Source organism: Apostichopus japonicus, chromosome 16 (assembly GCF_037975245.1).
Source record: "Apostichopus japonicus isolate 1M-3 chromosome 16, ASM3797524v1, whole genome shotgun sequence".
NCBI lineage: Eukaryota > Metazoa > Echinodermata > Holothuroidea > Aspidochirotida > Stichopodidae > Apostichopus > Apostichopus japonicus.
Genome location: NC_092576.1, coordinates 21,752,246 through 21,776,397, shown reverse-complemented (window position 1 = coordinate 21,776,397; position 24,152 = coordinate 21,752,246). Strand labels below are relative to the sequence as shown.

Genomic DNA, 24,152 nt, shown 5'->3' with positions numbered 1-24,152 from the left:
GTAAGTCAATCCACGTCCTTAAATGTATTACTTTTATTCTTGTATGACACCATTTTCTTCTATCTGAATATGAATGTGGGTTGATTGTGCGTATTCACTTTCTTTGAATCACATTATGTGATTCGTATGTATCATTATGTTTATATATATATTAATTTGCCTTTGTTGTTTACCCCCGTTTCATTAACAAAAGTCTGTTGAAAGTATCTCTTTCGAGATCCGGCTTTAGGAATCACAAATGACTTCAAATTGGTTAGAATCATGTTTGATCTCTAGAGTAAGGCAAATATGTCACCAAAAACAGAACTAGTATTGTTCGATACAGGTGACAAACGCCTACAGTGGTATTACGACCTTCCTTAACGGTTTCGAACATAGCCTAGTTGGAAGTTTTTTCACTGTTCTAAATTTATCTAGTACTTGGTATACCAAGTACTGGATAAATCCAGCAAGAATCCAATCATTTTAATGTCTTTACCAAGGACTAAAAGGAATAACATTTCACTGGAATTAAGAACCTCAGCGGGAGTTGTTTTTTCTTCCTATTTTAATTTTCCATTGAGGGGGGTGGAGGCAAGTGCTGCTCACTACCCTCGACTCTTATGGATAAAGCGAGACAGGTAATTTAACCTCCTCAACCATGCTTGCCCCCTTCACTCCCAGCTGCCTACCTCTCTTCATTCAGCAACGGTATAGCAAAGCACACACACCTAAGGCACACAAGAAAGCATTAAGATTAATTTCTTTAACTTTCTGTCTTAAATTGATTGCTGTAGTTGTAATCTTCTGGACATATTGTTTGCATATTACCCTCACTTACTTTATATGGGTTCAACCAATTGGCACCCCATAGAGCATTATGTAAGGCAATAATCAGATTATGAATGTTAAATCAATTCAAAGAAAGGGAACAATTATAGCATATGGAACGAGGAAAGGGTCATTGTGAGGCGCCGTCCACTCAGAGATGGCCGTTCACTCAGAGACCGTCCACTCAGAGATCATTGCTCAAATGAAACAGCCGCCCATTTTGAAATCGCCGTTGAAGTACAGAAATGGCTGTTGACTCAGGAATCGTCCACTTACAAATCGCCGGTCGATGCTGAGCCGCACCTATTAGAATTCGTCCTCCCTTCACAATGGCTATGTACCAACTGTGCTCCCGCCCAGTAACGTACACCGAGCTGTTACAGTAGAACGCTCTTGTTCCCGCCTCATTCAAGTCGTCCCTACGGCGCCCCTCCCTTTTTCAGGAGAGTAATTTAGTCTCGGTACACCCAAGACCACATGCAATGAAGGTTTCCAGAATCCAAAATAATTAAGATGGAAGAAATAATCCACACGTTGGGGGTCGAAAATGCCGAAGAAGTTTCCCGTAACTTCAAAAGGGAACTGGCAACTCATAGACAAACAGGGATAACTAATTTGGAAAGTAGTAACATCCGTCGCTAGGCCCAGATTTTTTTCATTGGTCTAAACAATTTGACTGAGATTTGACCTTCCATGTGCTCAGCATTTGTCAAAATAATAGGAAGTGATGACTGAACATGTATGCTTCGGTATAAAACTGAGCATCAAATGTGATGTGTATCACGATGACCATAGATGATCATAGCTGTTCACCCTGGTAACTACAAATGTTAACATTTAATTCTAATTTACAATAATGAATTAATAAATTGTTACTATGAAATACTATGGGCATTACACAAAGTAATTCCACTAGCTGTTACAAATTTACAAAACATCGTAAACACTTAATGATACCTTAGTATGAATTAGTCAATTCAGTGTTACCAAGTAACGTTTCATGACAAATTTGATAGTATATCATTAAAATAAATAAATTGTATTAACAAATCAATAATCATTTAAAGAAATTAAAATTTGAATGAAATTAAAATTTGTATATAATTGCATGTTAAAAATTCTTCATGTGTGGTACTTCTTAATACGACATTAATTGTTACAAATTAATTATTCATCATTATGAAGTAATAACTCATTTTTAACAAGTTATGTTTCATTAAAACATACAAGTATTTCATTACAGCAAAATTATAATTCATACTAACAAATCAATAATTTTTGGGGAAAATTACCACTGGTAATCACGAATTATTAATTAAAAAATCTAATGGGCTTAATTGTATGTCGTCCCAACATGCACAAACTCCCGAAGATTGAGTATACGAACTGATACTGAATGAAATGGATCAAAACAACCGAGTATGGGGGTCAAGTCTATAGTATTAGTGATTGGCCGCAAGCTGAGGAATACCAGCACCGTACTCATACACTCATCATACTAACCTTAGGTTTGTATTGCGAAAGATCCATCTTTTTTCCAGAAACCTAGAAGCACGCCTCCTTTTATAACAGTTGATTCACTGCAATGAAACAAATCTGCTGTTCTTCTGTTGTTGAAACCGATTTTCACAAATTCCTCAAGTTGTATATCATCTTTTTGATCTATTTTAAGTTTTGATTTAAAATTCAATGAAAGAGTACAGTATGAGTGGGACTCTGTGATTGAAAAGTTCACGCCCCGCCCACGATATTAATATGCAAGTTTGACTGTCACTCAAATGGACAATCTCTGAGACGACGATCTCTGAGTGAACGATCTCTGAATGGACGATTTCTGAATCACGACCATTTCTCAGTCGCGACGGTTTCTAAGTCAACGTCCATTTCCGAATGGACGGCACCTCACGTTAAACGGTGATTTCAAAATGGATGGCTGCCGTATTTCAGCGGCGATCTCTAAGTGGACGGTTTCTGAGCCAACGACCATTCCTGCGTGGACGGCGCCTCACGTTGACCCTTTCCACGTTCCATAATAGCATTCTTTATTCGTAGGGCTACGAGACAAAAGTTACTTCATGTAGAGGGCCACTTTTTGTCTTATTGGCAGGGAGGATCCAATACCAATACTGGTTTGGAAGGGATGGGGGGGCCGGGGGAGGAAGAAAGTGCAGTATTTGAGACAAATATTTGGAATGGTACTTTAAAGTTGACTTTCAGATTCCTGCAATGAATCAAATCAATACCCACTATTAAGGCAGTTTGGTAAATCCAGTCACAACAAACAAGCAAACTTCCTTACCATTCCTATGTCATTCTGTGCGTCAAGAAGTAAAGGATACTGAAAGAAGCTTGATAGGTTCGTAGGTCCTGACCTCTTCTATCCAGTACAGTCTCTGTCTTCATCTTCACTAGAGGGTTTCTTAATATGGTTGAATTATTACATCATGGAGCCGTTAGAGCCTCAGTGACTTTTAAAACAAAAGTGAAACAATAACATAATCAAATTAATTATTCAGATATATTCACTGGCAAATGACTCTAGAAAAACATTTCTATGGATCTTTTGTATCAAGATAGCAAAATAGCACTACAGGGGTCATTGTGAGTGATCCTCTTAACATGTTAATAGTTGCCATCTCAAAAACCCTGTGCTTATTGTCCGTAAAATACTTAAAATGTGCATATACAAATTGTGATATTTAAGCTAAAGGTGCATTTGCAGGTTATTGAGCGTTACCCTGGAAATTATGGATTTGTTGCATTGGATGCCTTGAACAAGAAAGGGTGTTGTATAATGCTGCAGTAGCTTGGGTGACACAACTACTGTACAATATAACACATCTATGATGGAATGTTGTATGTTGTATTTTAGGTCCTCCTGCAAGCAGGAAATCGCGAAGAAGCCATCAAGCTGACGGAAGTCAGTCTCTTACATTCATATTTTAATGTCCATGATTATGGATTGTCAATTGTCAACAACTCTGTAACTGGACAACATAAATTAATCTTGAAGTGACTCAAACTCTGGACCTTATGATTGAAAGGCACCGGCATTAACCACTGAGCTAACACTCCCTGTTGCTAACAATCACATGTTGCTAACACATGTCGCCAACACACTCACATGTTGAATCTCATTCTAGAGCTGGGAAACTATGAATTTCATTTAACCTTTGCTATTCTCAAGTTGGAATTTATCCACAATATTCCAGAACAGGATATAACTCCAGAGTACTTGAAGAGTACTAGGATTCCAATTTAAATTGGATCATGGGGGGACAGGGTGAACATGTCCCCCCCATGTTTTAGGTTGGGGGGATATAGTATGTAATATCCCCCCAATATTTGGTTGCATATTTTTTTTTTTGTGGCTATAAATTGAAAATAATGCGTGAGATTATTTATTCAAATCAAATTTGACGGTGGCTAAAACTTCAACTTACATATGCTGCATGAGGTGTATTTCTCCTCGTGGTCCTTTCTGTGACCGTATAGCATGTTGTCACTCATGATTATTAAAATAATGTCTGTACATCTCTTGTGTATGAGTGTAAGTATGTACAATCATATATATGATCCACATCGATATGGGTTCACTGGGTTTCCATTTGGCCTGTTTCCTGCAAGATTTCTATCGATGCGCGTAGCCAAGGGTGGGGGGAACGAAGGGGGCGACCGCCCCCACTGGAGCATATTTTTAGCTCATACCAGCATGCTGGTGTGAGCTATTGTTGCAGTGCGGCGTCTATCACTCTATCACTCTATCCGTCAACAATTGGTAAAACCGCTCCCACTCGAACAGTGTGTAATGGAATTTAATGAAACTTGGACACAAGGACCATTGGGTATAGGGCCATCAGAGATGGTCCAAAATTTGGGGTCAAAGGTCACGTGTGGGCCGTAATGGGCCATTTTGTGGAAATATGCAAAATGCTTCTTCTCCTACAGATTCCATGGTACAATGTTGAGGGTTTGTCACGATAGTACTATGGAAGTTTTACCTTCAGGGTGTTCATGAATTTGAGATCAAAGATCAACTAGGGGTGTTTAGTGGCCTGGGCCCCGGCCCTATATTTTCAAATTGCTTCCGTTCGTACAGTGTTTAGCCAGTTATAATGAAACTTGGTCACAAGTTCCTCGGGATGAGGGTTACGAGGGGTGTTTGGAAAATTGAGGTCAAATGTCATTTAGGGGGTCACTGGGGGTCATTCTTTGTAATATTTTCAAATATCTCAATCTCCTCAAGATTTTGATGGATCATATTCAAAGTTGAACTGATGATAGTTGGATTGTGTATGAATAAGGTGTTGCCTAATAATTTTTGGTCAAAAGTTAATTAATTACAATTAATCCCCATTGTTTAAAAAAATCTGAGCCTTCACCTTTTTGCCAAGGCTCCTTTAATTTGTCTCCCAGTCTCTGCAGTGTTTGTTTACATTTGTGGTTAAGCTCTGCAGAGGCTGTTAGTGGAATTAAAGCAGGACTGGAAGTTGTTATTAACTGTTGAACTGTAAGCGTGAGAGCCCTATAGCCAATCAGCACTTGCCGATTCTTAGAAGTCTTTGAGCCTGAGGTATGTAGGCAGCCAGCCAACATTTTGGGAAGGTGTGCTTGTGAACAAGTTATGTCTGCTCAGGTAGAGGGGAGAAAGTGTAATAGGGTAAGTCAGTGGTATTGTTTGAGAGAGTGGGTAAAATAGGATTTAAAGGGGGAAAATAGGAATTATAGCCAGTGGTGTGGCCAGGATTCTGCTAACGGAGTAGGGGGGGGGGGGGTTATTGCAGTTTTGAACTAGGGGTATAAATTTGTCTTTGAACCTAAAATGTTTGGCCTCCTTGGCCCAAAATTGTTGGAATCTGAAAAATGGCCTGAAATTTGGTGGGCCATAAAGGTATGAGCTTCTGCACCATTGCTCTAGTTTTTTATGATATCGAAGTTTTATAGTAGCCGCTATAAGAGGTTTTAATATTTGTACACCAATAAATTAACTGTGTGTGAATTTTCAAAAATTCCCTGACCAACATTCCTCATCATACTTTCCTCTACTCATGCAATTTTGACCGGTCTGTTAGGGGTTGAAGGGGGTTTTTCTTTATTGGTTATCCATAGATGAATTTTGTGCATTATGGGTATGTTTTGAAGTGACTTTATTGTTCAAATTCTGAACAAATAATGGGCTTAAATCCTTGAAAAGTGGGGCTGACAGGTATCGTGGGCCCTTACGTAGTATTACCTACAAAAGCATCGATCCACAGGAGATGCAATGAAGTCGAACATGACGTGTGACTGGTGACAATCTTGATAAAGGTTATGGATGAAAAAAAAACTATTGGGAAAAACTTGGTTCTCATATATATTTATATATATATATAAGTATATATATTTATATATATAAATATATATATATATATACATATACATAAATCACGAAGCGCACAAACAATTTGGGGATGAAAGTTGCTACGCACCTGCATCGCAGCAAATGTCCCCCCCCCCTCAATATTTGAAACAAATCGCTGTCCCTGATGTCATGTTTTTTCTTCCTGCTGGCGTTGGATCATTGAGTATTGCTATTGAAGTCCTTGGACTAGGCCAGAGTTACATTGCTCTCTATAGATAAGACTAGAGTACACCGGGGACCGTGTCATGCTGCCATCGGTTCATTCTGCCATAGAAAAAGTGTCATTCCACAATGTTACCACCATGGGGGAAAGGCATTTTGTATGGCGGAAAGAGCACATTATTGTGGGTGCACTGTAGGCCTATATGCAATGTATATTTCCTTTACTTTCACACTACTGTACCTAGTCTTGCAAAATCCACAAATTCGGTCTTTTTAATAAACAATCAACCTAAAGTAATTTGATTTATTCAACCAACTATTATATATATGGACGGGTAATCACCAAACAGACAGGGAAGTTACAGCAGTTCTTCAAAAGCAGATTCAAATACTTGGCTGTTTTGTTTTCGATTGCGTAATTGACTTGAGACTTCTCAAAGTCGTTTCCATCTGCCAACAGAAAAATCCCCTCTCATATATTGGTCAATTGATAAATCTCGTGAAATCGATCCGTTTTTAGGAATGGAGGGGCAAGCTTACCGACAAACTCCTCCATGAATTCATACTTCACAAGAAATATACACAAATTGGCCAAATAATGTGCTTCCTTCTGTAGTTACATCCCAGTCCACGCCTGTATGGGCGGCCATTTGGGCAAAAAATACAACGATGAAACAAGAGACAAACAGATAAGAAAAATATGTAAAGGAACAATAATAAGAATATAGTGCATTACAGATAGACTGAAAGATATGGAGATGAAACATTCTAAACAAATAAACAGACCAACATGAAGTAAATTTAGACTATCATACAACTAACCTCTTTCTGTTTTATTTTATAATCAAACGAGACTGAAAGAGAAGAAAAAATTTAAAGATAGAAAAAATAAATAGATAAGAATCTCAAGATAACAACGATTTGCTAAAACAATCTCCACACAGTGGTAGACCGGCTATAAAGCTTGATATAATAATATTAAGAATAGGGTGAACCCAAAGGAAACTGACTAAACAACCAAATTACACTATGTTACCAATGTTTTGCAACTTACCGTATCGTAACATATGACTGTTTTCCTTGTGATTTCTTGGTGTACGTACACTGTTAAAGGGTGTGAAGACCCGCGTACAAAGAAACGTCTAATGCCGGTAATTTGACCTAGTTTCGAATGAGGTGTAACAGAAGTGTTAAACACCACCATCGATCCCAGAAAATACACACACAGCTTGCTACCATCGGTAATTAGACACTAGTGTACAGTCAGTACATACAGCTGCGGTCAATACCCACAGCACAGTGTACAAACAATACAGCGATGGACATCTCAGGTCCAGCTAAAGATAACAAGGTATCACGTTTCATTACTGTACTGTCTGCATTTTGTAGCGACACAAACAAACATCACTTGCAAGCCACGGAAAGTTAACTTTTTCAGATGGCCACACGCGGTTTGGGGCGAGTCTTCAATGCCTCTCGAATTGAAAGGGTTTCGCCCTAATGTAATGAAGTTAAATATGATACAATCTTCATTGTCTAAGCGAGAAGAACACTGTAATAACCTACAGGAGAGAAAATTAAGAGTTGTAGGGGCAAACATCCACTTTATGTTACCGTGACCCAGATGGGACATGGGAAATCATTTAATTAATTTCTTACTTGGCATCAACATGAAAATCAGAAAAAGGTTCACAAGAAACAACTACGGAAATTAGTCTTCAATCATCGGGTTAATCAATTTCATCAGAGCCTCGACTCTTTTCTTACTATATACCCAATTGACATCATTTCTTTAAACTGTCTGTTTTCACCGGGCATGTACAACGTTGAGTCTCTCCAACAATGCTGATTTTCTTTATTGGCGCCAAAATGTCTAGACCGATGTAAGAAACACCTGTATTTGAAATCGGTGACTCATGCTATTGAATACCTGTGTACATCTATCACTGACAATGAATGGTTTAGTGTTATATTGGTGGAGGTTGCAGATGTTGCTTGTTTCATTCAGTTGTTTGTTACAATTGACCTGTCGACTGGATTTTAAGGTTGGATTATTTTTTGGAGAGGAAACTGCTGCTAATAGTAATAGCTAAAACAGTAATATTGATCAGTGACATAATTTGACGGTATGGTATAGAGGCCTAGGCTAGAATTGTTATATTGACCAGGCCACAGCCTAATTAGCAATGAACAAAACTAATATAGGCTATGGTTACCTTAGAAGTCTTAAACATTCAGTAAAATATCACCATAGCAGGCATACCTTTAGAAAGAAGACAGTTTTCTTGGAAATTCTAAATCATGAATAAATAAAAAATATTACCCGGAGTTCTTGACTGATTATCACAAAAGGCCCAGTTAAAGCATATCTAACCTAACAAGGAATTGACAATTTGCAATAAAATACAGTTGGATCACTGAGTTTGCTTTAAAGCTTATAACTTAAGTGAATCTAAAACTAGTCATTAAAATTCTCGACTGACAGATGTAAATCGACTTTTATTTCGCGAACAATTACTTATTCTAGCTAAAAAAATATACATAAACAAACTGTAGAAACCTTGTTTTCTTTAAAAAAAAGTAAATCACAAAAATTGGTCCAACTCGTTCTTACATAACTCTGTCGTCTAGGCCTTCCTACAAGTCAATATATAGCAATCCACAATGATCATTGTAAGGACCTAAATTATTCAATCTTCGTGGTCTGAAGTTACAGCAAGTTATATAAAAAGCCCACAGTTTCATTTTACAAAGCAGACTGTCTGAAATAATGTTATTTATTAAATAATTATAAGTTGAATGACCGAACTCCTGCCGATATACCTGACACTAAATGTGAAATATAGTTTGTTTAATAGAGAGCTTTAAAACCTGTACACCAATATATTAATTTAAGTCAAATTATATTACAAAATGATTATAAAAAGATAATTATTTAAAAGCAAAACTGTCGTTTAAGTCTTTCTGGTAGTTATTCGAACGTTGTATTCCGCCTTCAGTTACATCTTGTTTTGGTCTTAGTCATTTTAAAAGTCGTACGTCATTTTCAAGCAACCAGAGATATGTCCATGTACATCATCCCAGTTTAAAACGCAAAAACGTTTTTAAAATTGAAAGTGCGCCACTAATTTCAACTTGTATCAATCGAAAACAGATGTTTGCTTTAAAAGGGCGACATCCTCACATTTAACTTGTAATTAACCGATTTATCTCTTGTTTGTTAATTTACATTTGTCCGCTAAATGTTCACATTGTAACAGAAGATATTACAATGAAGACCTGATCAACCCGATTAAACTGAAAAGTAGTAATTAATTAAGCGCTCAGGGATAAGATACATGCATTTCTAGATGATAACATTATGTTATCATAACATTACGTTCAATGAAATAGATTTAAAAAGCGGTTGGTGTTATTTAATTGGAAGAAACGATACCTTTTAGAAAGTTAAGATCATAGGCATTACCGCCATTAGGAATGTCTACAAACACAAAGGAAGAAAGCATATGTTACATTTCGAAAAATTCACTAGAAGTTAAGTCACACTCAAACCTAGGAATGAAGTCAGGACAATCGGTAAATTCCATGTGATGGTAATTAAATAAAATTAATTAGCTTCTAATAGCTGAAGAACTAAACAGAGATAGACGTCATCATTTAAACAAATCTTATTAACTGGAAATAATTAAAATTCACGTTGAATCGTAGGATTTGGTCAAATAATTAAATAATTTGTTAATTAAAATACTAGTTCGAGCCTTATCAACCGTTCTCTTTTGAAGCATGAAGTTGATCTACATCTGCTTCTCTATTATATCTTAATTATCAGTAACAGCTAATTTGAAGGACATTGAAGGACAATGGCTTCCTATCTGGCAAAAATATATCTTTAATAAACAGTAAACCGGCAACGTGAAGTTTTTTGTCATATACAATGGTATTATCAAGTCTAATAAAATGATTATTACAAAGGATTTGATCACCAAAGTGATCTGAAGGATTCTTAAAGGTGACTTTACTCCAAGTCATGCAAATTTGCTTAATAAAGATATTTTTGATATCAGGAAATATCCTCCACATGAAAATTATTTTTGAAAAGCAACTCTTTATCGAACGGTGAAAGAGAGGAATGAAAAAAGAGCTTCCAATACCCAGTGTTGGCATTATTACAATAACGCTTGACCCATGAGGTTTTAAGAGCTTCCACAAAGCTATGAACATTTATTATTATTTTTAAACCTCCCTTTTCAACTAGGTTATACATAGTAAGTCTCTTAACTTTGTCAGGATTCCCGTTCCAAATGAAGAAAAAAAACTGGAAATGATTACAACTCACGTTGAATCGAGGGATTTGGTTCAATGATTAAGTAATTTAACCATTAATTCTTCCAAAAATATTTCAACCTTATAAAACCGTTGCATTGGTTAAAGTTGAGGTTTCCTTTTCATGATTCCAATTACATAAGTGACTACAATTTACATTTTAAATTACATTTTACTTCTGAAAGTTCAAAATTAAAAACACAATTAAATAAATGTGATCAATATATTTCTTCAAAAGATAGAATAATCTCAATTCTTGATTACCCAATTTTGTAACCTTCTCATCCCGTCTTTGAGATGTGTTTCCTATTAATTAATAACTTAAAATTGCTTTACTCTGAGTCTGTTCATTTGTATCCTTGCATTCTTATTTTATTAAACCTTACAAGCAATAATCCTTTAATTAATCATTTATCGTTAAACAATAACAAATAATCCTATAATCCTACATAACCAATCTATTTTCTCCAATCTAAACCATTTATTTCTGTCTGTATTCAATTCCCCCTAAAATCAACCCCTTATTTCCGTTCCAACAATGTATTCCTTTTTACAAATAAACATAACCTAATTGTCCTTGTTTATCGCTTTACTTTCCTTTATTTTTATGTTGTTATTTTTTATTATTTATGATATAATAAGTACTCTAATCCTTACCAAATCCAATATATTTATCTCTATCTACTCTATTATCAGTAACTCTATTCTTTCATTCTAGATTCCTATCTCCTGTGTGTATCTAGGAAGCTGCTCTCCTAGAGTTGATGAGTCTGGTCTGAACCTTATCCTTAAGTCTGGTCTCTCTCTCCCTATCCTGAGTTCTCTCCAGAAGCTGGTGATCTTTGACGACCACAGGACACTAACTAATGAAGATTTGGCGGCCATCTTGTCTTACTCCTCACAGTGTACAAGCTTGAAGGAGCTGAAGTAAGTATTCCGGTGTAGATGTTAGAATCATAATTAAGTTAAACAGAGAATTAATGTAATTTATAATAGTTATCAATATTAAACTAACAACAGAGAATGTAAACTCTGCTGTATTTTTATGTCAAAGATTGGATTTAACTAGTTTATGTGGATTTATTTTAATAAAGTAGGCCATCGTGATAGGAATTCTGTAGGGTTTAAGATAAAGAAAACAAAATATAATGGATTAAAAGCATAGGCGTACGGGACCATTTCAGTTTGGGGGGGCAGAACTTTTTGTGCCCGAAAGTTCACGTGACACTATCTAAGCGGAGCGCCACCATCGGTTGGCGCGTATCGTACAAGAATTTTTTTTGGGCAAAAATGCCTCTCAGATTGCTGGAAATGGCACTTCTGAGGCCTTGCAAGTTGCATCTAAACATTCTTTATTTTATAATCTCACATTTTAGAAATTTACACTTTACACTATTTGGTAAATTAGAAGAAGAAAAATGGTAACATCACTTTGAAGGGGAAAAATAGGACAGTATATTTTTTAAGCTCCTATTTAGTTACCGTATTTATTATTTTAACACAGTACTCAGCTACCTCCAGAAAAACATACATTGTTCAACGACACGTAGGCGGGATAATGTCGCTGTGTCGGGTGAGACTGCAATTTGTCTCACAAAACAGTATAAAATGTAACAAAGAATATGATAAACCTGTACTTCTAGGCTTGTAGGCACTATCCCCCCCCCCCCCATCCATGAACAAGAAAGCGTTTCTTATGTACACTCATGTCGGGGATGTCCAGGTATACAGTTGACTAGTTCGAAAAAATGTTGATAGTGCAAAAAGCGTGGTAGCCCAGATGAGCTGCGCTTACGGTGGTGTTATATATATATATATATATATATATATATATATATATATATGATAGATGGCATTAATTCCAGGTGAAGAGTGCTCAGTATACCTGGGTATAGAGCTGGATAGGTATAAATAATGTACACTAATGATCATTAGCTATCTGACGATTGCGAAGAAGCATGAAACTCGAGTAATAGCACAAACTTTGTACGAGTGTACATTATTTATACCTATATATATATATATATATATATATTTTATTTTCCTCTTTAGGCTGCCCGAATTTTTCAGGAGTTTTGCCCGAATTTCTTGTCCTCTGGAAATTTGGGGGGGCAGTCTGCCCCCCCCCCCTGCCTCGTACGCCTATGATTAAAAGGATTGTCTGGTGGCCCAAAGTAGTTACCTTAAAAATTAATTTTCAAAACATGTTGTCAAAGTATGATTTTTTAATCGTTAAGGATGGACACTTCCAATATGATTTGAACAGTACATAACGTGACATCAACTATGCTATAGAAGATTGCGTCATAACCCACGCTCCATACAGTACCTACAGTAATCACAACAAAACCTTGTTTGCATACAGATTAATTTCTTCCTTAATTTTCGGTGAAACTACTTATAAATTAGATATTATTTCAAAAACTCCTTAATCCGCCATATATGTAGTAGATGTGGTTGTCTATGTGTAACACAAGATAAGTTTTAACAGCAGACTCTTCGTTGTTTATACATCGCGCTATCCAGCTCCAGCGCGAAGAATGTTCGCATATAGGCTACTCTAACGTTTACAATCAGACAGTTCTGCGAAGCCTAAGCTTCTCGGTGCTACATTCTGCTGTGACATCGTTTCCGCCATGTTTCATCTTTCGGTGTTTCGAATACTTTCAAGTTTCCTTTAACTGTTAATTTGATCCGTGAATTTTATTTCAGCGATTTCAAAGAACAGTTTATGAACTGTGGTTTGAGTGTGAGAGTATAATAGGCAATTATTTTAGAGAGGGGTTGGTAGAGAGGGTTGAAGGGGTGGGTGGGGGTTGTTTAAAACGTTCTTTGTTTGGATTGTTGTTACAGTTTAACTCAGACATGGATTTTAGAATGATAGTAATGTTTATTAAGATCAAACAAGAGTTATATAAACAAGGTATTTGGATTTTAATAATTCTAGTGAGTATAATCAATATTTTAAAATAGAAATTTTGAGTTTTATAAGTGATAGATATTACCTTTGAAATTAAAACCTCCAAAAAATGTGTCTAATCATGTAAATTTTATTTACAAAATATGTTTAACATTGTTAATAGTAAAATAGTGAATGATGGCAATAAAAAATAGCAAAAACATATAAATGTATTGTTCAAAACCCACCAATTAAATTATACTACTCTAACAAAACTAAAAATGTATACCAAACAAACAACCAATATAACAGTTTTAGTTGTTGCAGTTTCAAAAATAGTTAATAAATATAAGTAAATAAATCAATATCAAAGCGAAAAGATAAATAGAGTAATTGTAACTAATTTATTTATAAAAAATAATTGTATTGCTTTTAATTATTTAAAAATAATTTAAGGCTAATCTGCATCTTCTAAATTCCAGCGGTAAAAATGTAATCCACTCAGAAACACATTAACGTCTGCTGTATATTTTGAAATATATGTCTTACCAAATCAATTGAATTTATAATTTATTTCACTCAATATTTTAAAGAATAAGAAAACAAAGCTGGGACATTTAAATTCATACAAAAAGACTTGATTAAAATATTCCCATTGTTTAATATTTATAATCGTACTTAATATTACTTCATACTTGAATCCATCATAAAATCCCTGCATTGTCCTAAAATAAATAATGTTGTTTAATTACACCCAACCCTCCTCATTACACCCTAATTACACCCAACCCAACATTCACTCATAAGTCATTCTTATACAGGTTTCACTCAATACATTCACAACACCTCCTTTCTAGCAATCCATTGTTACCATACTTTCCCCCTTCAACAAATCCTCAATACCATCTTGGTTCTTCGCCTTTCCCTTTTCGATTCACATTTACCCTCCTCCCATCCTAACCCTATCATCACCCCTTTGTTCCTGTAACCCAGTGGTTTGTTTTATCTCTAGCTCCATTATCAATTAATCGTGTTTTCTTTGTTTCTTCATGTCCATTGTTTCCTTTACATAGGCCTACTAAGAATAATGTGTAGTATTATACCTCAGAAATGAAAGCTACTTAACATATATTATATGTGCAGTATCGCCATTCCAGGAATAACTGTAACCACGGAGAACAATATCACTGGAAATAATACACTTTGGGAGTTTTGTTGGTCTTACTATAAAACTAAATGTAACACAGAGTGTTTATTCCCTATCTGGACTAATATTTTACCCCAATCTCAGTCTGAAGTAAGTTAGTCAAGCCACCTCTGATCCACTCCCCTTCAGACACCTTAAATTTACGTACCATCACCCCTCCCTTCGCCATCCCCCTTTGTACTTTGATAGTTTTCAGAGAGTCTGTCAAATTCATTCCATGATTCTACCCGATAACATCATAACCGTTTTAGTACACAGAGTAGGCCTACTCTGCTTCTACAGTTGCTTTCTGTACAAATACAGTCAGAGCTTACACTATACAGATGATTGACTCAAACAATAGTTATCGAAAGTAAATTAGTTAACAGAAAAGATGACACGCCTGGAACTCCCATAAATACCTACTTAGCATAATAATAGATGACACGAGCCAGTTAAAGCTAATGAATATAGAAATATAAACGAGCCACAGGTCTATTGTACACCTGGAATGTTCTAACTAAAATTGTCATATAAAGTGACCATGGAAACCGATGTTAAGAAGGTCAGTTTGTGTCTAGCAGTGGCTGGAAATAATGCATTATTTTATTTTATACCAGCTGGACATATCTAATAGCCATTCAGTGATATGTCATATGCAATGATATTACAACGTATTCTCATAATTTGGTTATTTATCTGTTCATATATTTTACATGAGCAAACTTGATTTCCTTGATAGTTCCCTCACTTGCTCCTCTCCCAATTTGATAGGAGGAATGTTTTTTATTTCCCTTTCTTTGTTTTTCCCCCTAATGTACTTCTAGTTGGTATAAGGAAGTTTGCCTAATTAACTCATATTTAAATATCCCTCAGTGTTACTTACATGTAACTACAAATAGTGCGGGTTCTTAATTGCCTAGTTCTATGAAGAACATTTCTGTTCAATAAAGTAGAATGAATTTCACTTTAAAAATCTTTGAAGTTTATTCAATATTTTTTTTATAATTCCCTTTTGGTGTATAAAGCTAACAAATTGTGCTATCATTTGTCGGTCCTTAAAAGGAAAAGGGTTACCCTTCAACTGATAAACCATTTAATATGAGAACAGAATGTTGTGATTTCTAATAACGTTAGCCAGCCCTGTCGATTGTTTTGTTCTTGAAAACGTAATATCAAGTTACTCTTAAGCTTCTTTGACACCTACGATGAAAAGTGTGAGCACCCGGTGTTTTATAGTGTCAATTTTGTAATCGATATCGGTTGTTTTAAGGTTTTGCCATTACAACGAATAATACTATAGTTAAATCGTATTGAAAGTATACCTCAGAAACGATAGCTACGTAACCTATGTTATATGTGCAGTACCGCCATTCCAGGAATAACTGTAACCACGGAGAAAAAATATCACTCGAAATAATACACTTTGGGAGAATTGAAATGTAATATTGGTAAAACAAATAACACAAAGGTTCATGCCGATTTGGGAAATATGACATATTGTTCTACTAACCAAGAAATATATGAATTTGATATATTTTGCAACATTTCTCTGACATAAACAAAGAAACAACAACACGAACAAGAAAGCCAAGCATAGGAGATCCTGTAAGATTTGTTTAATGAAATCTTATATCTCTTCAATCTTTAAACATTGAATTTTATACTGTACTATTTTTAGCTGCACAGAACAGGTGAAAGTGGATTAAATTTTCCATCGAAGTTTAAAACTGGTAATGGACAACGACAATTAGAAATCGCTTTCAAATTTACAACTTAATTGTAGGTAACGAAATTAGAAAGACTGAGAAGGCTGTCATCATCCCTTTCAGACTTTCTTCCACATAGTTTACATCATAGTAATAACACACGCTAACATACTGTAGTACACATTTCTGACCCCGGTGTACAATGAAAATGACCCTACAAGTTAACAATCAGAATAAACACTTTAATTGACAGTTAAAATCAGTGGTCGATACCAACACAGTATCAAATCAGAACCAAGATTAGGCTGGTACACCTCTTGACGTAAGAATGATAGAACAAAATTAATAAAATAAACCAGTCCGAATCGCTTACCTTCCTTCCTCTTTACTCATATGCTAAGAAATAAATAAGGAAACATGACAAACACGGTTCTTGGTGACAGCATGTTATGAGGGCGCTTCCTACTGAGCTGCCTGCATAGTTTCTTCACTAGCTGAATTTTCTCATTTTTTTTAGCTGCTGTCTTGCCTGTTTTACGTATTTAATTGTGGAGGGATTTGCTGTTTAAAGAACTAACAACTAACTAATCAGTCTGTTTGAACGTATTTTTTCGAGGATGAAGCTGTATCTTAACATCTACTCATTGTGTTAACTCTATCTCAACTTTGCTATAAACCTAACTGTTAGGCCTATGCACAGACTATACCTTTACAAGTCCATGGAGAATGGATCTAATCCAAACCTTGTACAGTATGGAGCATGTACGTTATACAGCATTAAAGCCCACATGACAGAGTTTTTGTTGGAGCCACGGGTGCTGAACAAATTGAAAGAACTATCTATTGTTCGTCGAAGGAGAGGCAAACGAGCTGGTATACAGAAGAGAATAAGACAAACGAAGCCTGCTAACTTCAGTTTTCCTTATGGATTCTCCTCCAACATAAACAGTATTCAGGGCAAGTTTACACACTTAGAACAGACTATCGTAAATATGCCAAACTTTTGTTTCATAGCCCTACAGGAAACAAAGATTCAAAAATACGGATGTCAGTCATGGAACCACGAGATCCCACAACACTTGGTCACCGATGAGGCCTTACAACTGGAGAATTTCTATATGTTTCGCTATGACAGGGAGTTCTCGGCAAATGGTGGAGGTCCAAAATTTAAATGTTTCTAAAGAATGGGCTATTTGCCGCCCCAAAGTATCTATAACCTTATCAACGCCTGACATTGAGCTACTGGCTGTGAGTGCGTGTCCCCGTTTTTTGCCGAGTGGTACAATCAGTATCATCATTGTCAACATTTATACCCCTCCTACATCAAATTTTCCAGTTGCTGATGCAGAGATGAAGAAGCCACTAACAAAAATTTTGAAAAACAACCCACGATCTAACGTCCTCATTTTAGGGGACATCAACAGAAACAGAGTTCCTCTCCTTGAGACTATGGGCTACAAAATCCTTGTCAACTTCATCACACGTCCGAGATCACAGGCTACTCTGAATGCTATGTATGTTAAAGACGATAATTACCATGCTAGGAAACTACATTCCATAGCCACATCTGACCATATCAGCATATGCGTCATACCAAAGTACACAGAGAAACATCGCCTGTTCCAAAAGAAGACTAGAAGAAGGGAGAGGGACATTAGTATGAACAATATCGAAAACTTAAGAGAAATGTTGGACTCACCTGACTGGAGTATTTTTACAGAAAACTGCAATACCTTGCATGAGCTAACTGAAGTGGTTTCATGTTACATTAACTTCACTAGTGATATATGCATCCTACATAAGATTATACCTGCCTCGGAGATGATGAAGAGATTACCAGCGGATGAGACAATAAAGAAATTAGAAAAGGAGAAGATGAAAGCAATCGAAACTGGTGATACTACAAAGAGAAACAGCTTACAAAGAAAAATCAATAAGCACGTACACAAAAATAGATCTTTTTATTTTGAGAAAGTGACATCAAATTCTAATTCTCTGTGGAGCCTGCTAAAATCTGTAAGCAAACCCGGTGACCACAAGGGTGGCGGAAGCATTTTTATTCTGGTGGGGCACCAACGTCGAAGGGCACTTTGCAGAAATTCGATTGGACTGATGCAGCCTGATATTTAGTACCCTTTATAACTCTTATTGTATTATCTTATTTGCATTTCCACATAACTCCATCAACACCCCCCCCCCCCCTCAAGGAAACAATGCATACTAGCACTGCAATATCTAATGTGCAAATTGGGAAACAAGTTTTCTTTCGAGACAAAATGAGATGAAATCATTATAAAGTCTAAGTCCCTGCATACGTACGCGATCGATACATGCATGAAAGCAAATGAAATATGTCAAAGTACGAAAGGATGGGGTAGGTTATGGGATATTAAAACTATACTCATTATTCATAGTAGGCTATAAATGGCTTCTGCTTATTATAAAGTCAATGTAATATAGCAATGCATTTTTGGAAATGCATTAGGATTTTTTTAGCAAATTGAATATGCATAATGGCACTCACCAGAATGTTAGAAGCCTTGTGGTAGTAAACATAAGCGTAGGAGGCCGGGGGGGGGGGCAACCAATTTTTTTGGTGAAAATTCAGGAAATATGCTGAGAATTTTTCGGGCACCTACTGAAAGAAAAATAATTTGCTATGTGTTTTTCAATGGTTAAACTGATATTATTATGATCATTATTATTGTAACGACTTTCCCAATAATTCTAACCAATATGGAAGGGTAATAACACGGCAAATGATTGTATGTTATTGGCATGCAATGTAATAACGGATGCATGGCTATAGAATATGCACCTTAATATGTTGAATGCGCGCGGAGCGCGCAAACAATTTTGGTTATACTTTTCGGGCAAGTCGTTACAGCCCCCCCCCCCCAATCAAATTGCCTACGCCTATGGTAGTAAACATTTAAAACTTCCCGAAATATTTCATTCGACGTGGTTTCGCTTTGAAAACTCTTTTTTTATTTAGAAATTTTTATGTAGAAAAAGGGCACATTTTTAACCTGAGGAAAAGTGGGGGGCACGTGCCCGCTGTGCCCCCCGGTTCCGCCGCCCTTGGGTGACCATCACAAAAACTTGATATCTAGTGAACTTGGAGTTGAATTAAAATAAACATTTTGGACGTTTTAACAGTGCTGTTATTAAGGATGTAAATTTGATCTTTCCAGAAAGAACTAATGATATACCTGTAGTATTCGTAAAGAATGAAGTTAAAAAATATTTTAGCCTGGTTAAAAGTGGAATTGCCTCAGGTTTCGACAACATCTCGTGGTTGGTTTTCAAATATTGTTCTGACGAACTGTCAAGTATTTTTGCATTTATTTTTAATAGAAGATCTCAAGATCTATGTAGCTTTATTGAAGAACCATGGCTTATTCATTGGCTTGCAAACTTTGTACAAGGCTGGTCTAAGCAAGTGAAATTACAGAAGGGATTTTCTTCTAAATCGAATATTAAAATTGGCGTTCCTCAAGGGGGTCCTTTATCGGCTCTACTTTTCACCATTTACACGGATGAGCTACGCTCAGGTTCCAACTGCAATGTTATTAAATATGCAGATGATACTGCTGTTTCCTGCAAAATCAGTAAAAGCACACACAGTAAAGATCAAGATGAATATCAGAACTTTATTTCTAGAATTGTTAGCTTGTGTGAGCAGAAAAATCTCATTTTGAATCCAAAGAAATCAAAAGAAATCTTGTTTGAAAATATAAATGTTAAGCACAAAGGTTTAATGAATGTTAAAGAACAGAGAACTATAATTCAGGGCTCGTGCGTTGAACATACCTCTTGCACTGTATATCTAGGAGTGTTCATTGACGATAAGTTAAACTTTTACAAATCATATCTCGAAATTGTTAGCTAAAGTTTATTATATTGTTTCAACATTAGCATTCACTGTCCCATACTTTTCCAGTGATAAAGTAGAAAGGGTGATCGCGGCGTCTGTCTTGCCGATCCTAGTATATGCGGTTCCAGTGTGGTATCATTTTGTACACGTTAAAGATAAGAGAAGAATAAAAAGTTTTCTTAAATTTTGTTCAAAAATGTTCAGGTTTAATTATGAGAATCTTGTACATAGAGTCAATGAATCTGCTATGAATGAATTTATACGACTTGTCAAAAATATTCAAACTTCTAACGAACATCCTCTACATTCCAAGCTCAACTCTCTGTACAATAAAACAAATTATAATTTGAGAAATCCAAATATCACGCCATCTTTTAGAAGTATACTCTTTAAGAACTTGTTTATTTACAGAGCAGCCCTATTTGTACAAAACGGCTCCTTAGATCCTTTATTGTAGCTTTTTGAAAATGTTTTAGAATTTTTTTCTCTTTAAGAACTTGTTTTATTTACAGAGCAGCCCCTTCTTGTAAACTGGTAAAGACAGCTTCTTAGATCCTTTGTTGTAGCGTCTTGATAATTTTGATAACTTTTGTAACGCTTTTTATGTCTCACTATTAACTTAGTCTCATAAACTTTTATATGTCTTAACCTGTATTTTGATGTTTTGTATATTGTTATATTTTTATTCTATTTATAAATTTCTCTGTAAATTTATACTGGAATAATGAAATGAAAAAAAAAATGAATGAATGTCCACTGTAACCGTTACATTGTATAAAAAGATAAATGAAATATTCAAAAAGCGCCTATTTCCCCCAGTCATCACAAAGATACAGAAAACAAATGATACTATTATTACAGTACCATATGGATTAATCGTATATTTTGTATATTATTATTATTTATAAAGTGATACCAACCAATCAATTAGGTCAAAGCATGGGCATAGAACCCATGAGGGGGGGGGGGGGTGGTCATTCCCCTACACTATTTAAGATGCATGTTCCCATTGACTTTAACATTTTCACACAGTACAGTCTTGGCTGGTTCGGACCCCACACTTTTGTAAATGGATATACGCCAATTCGCAAGGTTCTCTACACAGATCTGAATCTAAAAAACTGCAACCATATTATTTCAGCATCAGGCCTACGTCAATGGATGAGTATATTCCAAGCCAAGGGACAACGCCGTTGCATTTCTTGTCATTTCATTCCTATTTCTCTTTATGTTTCCTGCACAAGGGCGGCGGAAGCACTTTTAATCTGGGGGGCACCGACATCAAAGGGCACTTTGCAAAAATTCGATTGGACTGATGCAGCCTTATATTTAGTACCCTTTATAACTCTTATTGTATTATCTTATTTGCGTATACACATCACTCCATCAACACCCCCCCCCCCAAGGAAAATATGCATACTAGCACTGCAATATCCAATGTGCAAATTGGGAAACAATGAACAAGTTTTCTTTTGAGACAAAATGAGGTGAAATCATGCTAGTTGCTAATGTAGGAATCTTCCAAATTAAGAGTTTATTTCTTGTTTTATCTTAACAAATTTTTTCCATTCGAAATAGCTCTGAGTTTGACCCGCAGAAATTCATTAAAAGTCAGGGGCGTAGCCAGGATTTGCAAAGTTGTATGCACGACTATCTGAGCGGAGCGCCACCATCGGTTGGCGCGGAGCGTACAAGAAAATTTTTGGTTTTACAAACCACTCAGATAGCCGGAAACGGCCCTTCCCGAGTGTTCATTCTGGTTCCCTGGCCTCTTGCTAACTTGAGACACCTCAATTTTTATGTAAAAAAAGGGCACATTTTTAACCCGAGGATTCAGTGTGGGGGGGGCGCGTGCCCCCCAGTTCCGCCGCCCTTGTTCCTGCAACATGGATTATGGGGGAGGGCTGGGGGGATCAACTACTAAAGAGAAAGTAATGAAAAGCCACCTCAAGAACATGTGGGCAACTTGCGGAGGGAAGGGGGTCAACCACGAAAAAGGATGTAATGAACAGTCACCTCAAAAATGAATGCGCTACGCGCGCGGTTGCAGTGTTTCTCTGAGTGGCCATATATTTGTATTCACATTGTTTCTGTTTTTTCATATGTGATATGGCCGGATGGTTTTCGCAAGCGTGCACATTATTTTTTCGTGTTTTCACCCAAAATTGCTAAAGTTTTTGTACCAAAAAAAGGGAAAATTTAAGAATGTACTTAATAAAATGGAAATGATAGCACCATTTTGCATCTAAGCCTTTTTCGAAAAACAACAATTTTCAAAATGGGAGGTGGACATCGCCTTATACCCCCTCCTGAAAATGGGGACAGAAAATTAACTGAGTTATTAAATTAGTTATACTATTGTTAAATTGGATATGAATCAATAATGAAATAACAACGAATACAGTGTGATAAAAAGGTTGATATTGAATAAATACTTAAATATTAAGTAACATTAATATTTCTGCTTGTTTGTATGTAATTTTACATTTTTTGTTTATACTTTTCTTGAAATAACCCGAGAGGATCAGTTGTTGCTCCCAGTAAAGAATGTTGCTATGTCCTCGACCTACTCCTCTCCCTTCCATTCCTCTTCCGTTTTAGTGCAAGTTTTTGCAGGTTTGCCATCCCGCTATAGCGTTGAAAAACTTTGTTGCATCTTAAACTACTTTAAGATTAAGAAACAATATTTCAGCTTTTATATTCAGTATTTCTAGATTTCAAATTTTACCAGTAAACTCGACCAATCTCAAACAATTTAGTTCTCATTTAAAGTAAGATGGAGTCACAAAGATGAACAATATAGTCAATAAATATACCAAAAATAACACACGATGTAAATCACGTGATCCGTTCGGGAAAGGGCATGCAGTTGTTACAAGGAATCTGTATTACTCCATTTGTTGTGTACACTGTTGTATTCCACATGTCTAAACAACTTTAAATTAATTGTAAAGTAAAACATATTGTAACGTGAATGGCCTTTATACTCATCTGTAGTAAACTGTACTTAGCTTCATAGCCAGCCATGTCATGAATATTCATAATCTATTAGGATGTAATTTTAGGGGGTTAAATGTTAATTGCTGTGTTTTATAGACTAATTAAGAGAGTTATTGATTTAGTGAACCAACATTATCATTAAGTTAAATGTCTACGACATGTCTGCACATGTTTGGGGGCATAATGTTATTGTTGTTAATTAAATAGTTAAAGGGATTGTACTTGACATGTTGTACTGTTATATTGCGTGGTATATGGACCAGAGTGAGACTGTCTCAAAAATGCGTGCTAAATTGTTCTTTTCTGAAGAACTGGCACTCACACACTCTAAAGTCTTGTGCGCAGAGTCATTTTTGTTGTGTGTTTGAAACCTGGCCTAGTCTCTAGTTGCTCTCCTGTGGTGGTTAACCGATACTCAGGTTAGCAATGATTTCTCCATACAGATCTTTTGGCAGTATTCTTGGCCGTGTTAAGGACCCCTCGGAACGCAACGATACGCACAATTAGCTAATTCTGATAATGTGAACAACTATACATGTCACAATTACTATCAATCACAATTTACATACAGCAGTTCCAACTATCACCATTTATTATCTACATTAATATACCCATTCTAATATATTTTTTGTGCAATCGTTGAAACACAAGACTCAGAAAGATCAATCAAGTGTGATTATTTCCTTGTTATTTGTTGTTTTTTGCTTATTTTTATTGTTTTGGTAAACATTAAACCTTACTAGGAGGACATTCCTCTACCTCTTCTACATCTTACACAATGATTA

The 24,152-nt window shown here is 35.9% G+C and overlaps 1 protein-coding gene and 1 long non-coding RNA gene across 2 annotated transcripts in view; one reads left to right on the top strand and one right to left on the bottom strand.

Moving 5' to 3' along the window:
• The window catches only part of LOC139982813 (uncharacterized), an 890,000-nt gene that overhangs the window by 851,363 nt on the left and 14,485 nt on the right, over positions 1-24,152 (top strand). The window contains exon 82 of the mRNA XM_071995913.1: positions 11,415-11,623. Coding sequence (XP_071852014.1) covers positions 11,415-11,623 — 209 coding nt within the window. The remainder of the gene's footprint in view (positions 1-11,414; positions 11,624-24,152) is intronic.
• Positions 7-24,152, bottom strand: LOC139982833 (uncharacterized). The gene is made up of 4 exons (XR_011798389.1): positions 19,015-24,152; positions 16,864-18,300; positions 7,196-7,227; positions 7-3,278 (listed from the first exon to the last, which is right to left on the bottom strand). It is a non-coding gene; the product is annotated as an uncharacterized lncRNA (long non-coding RNA).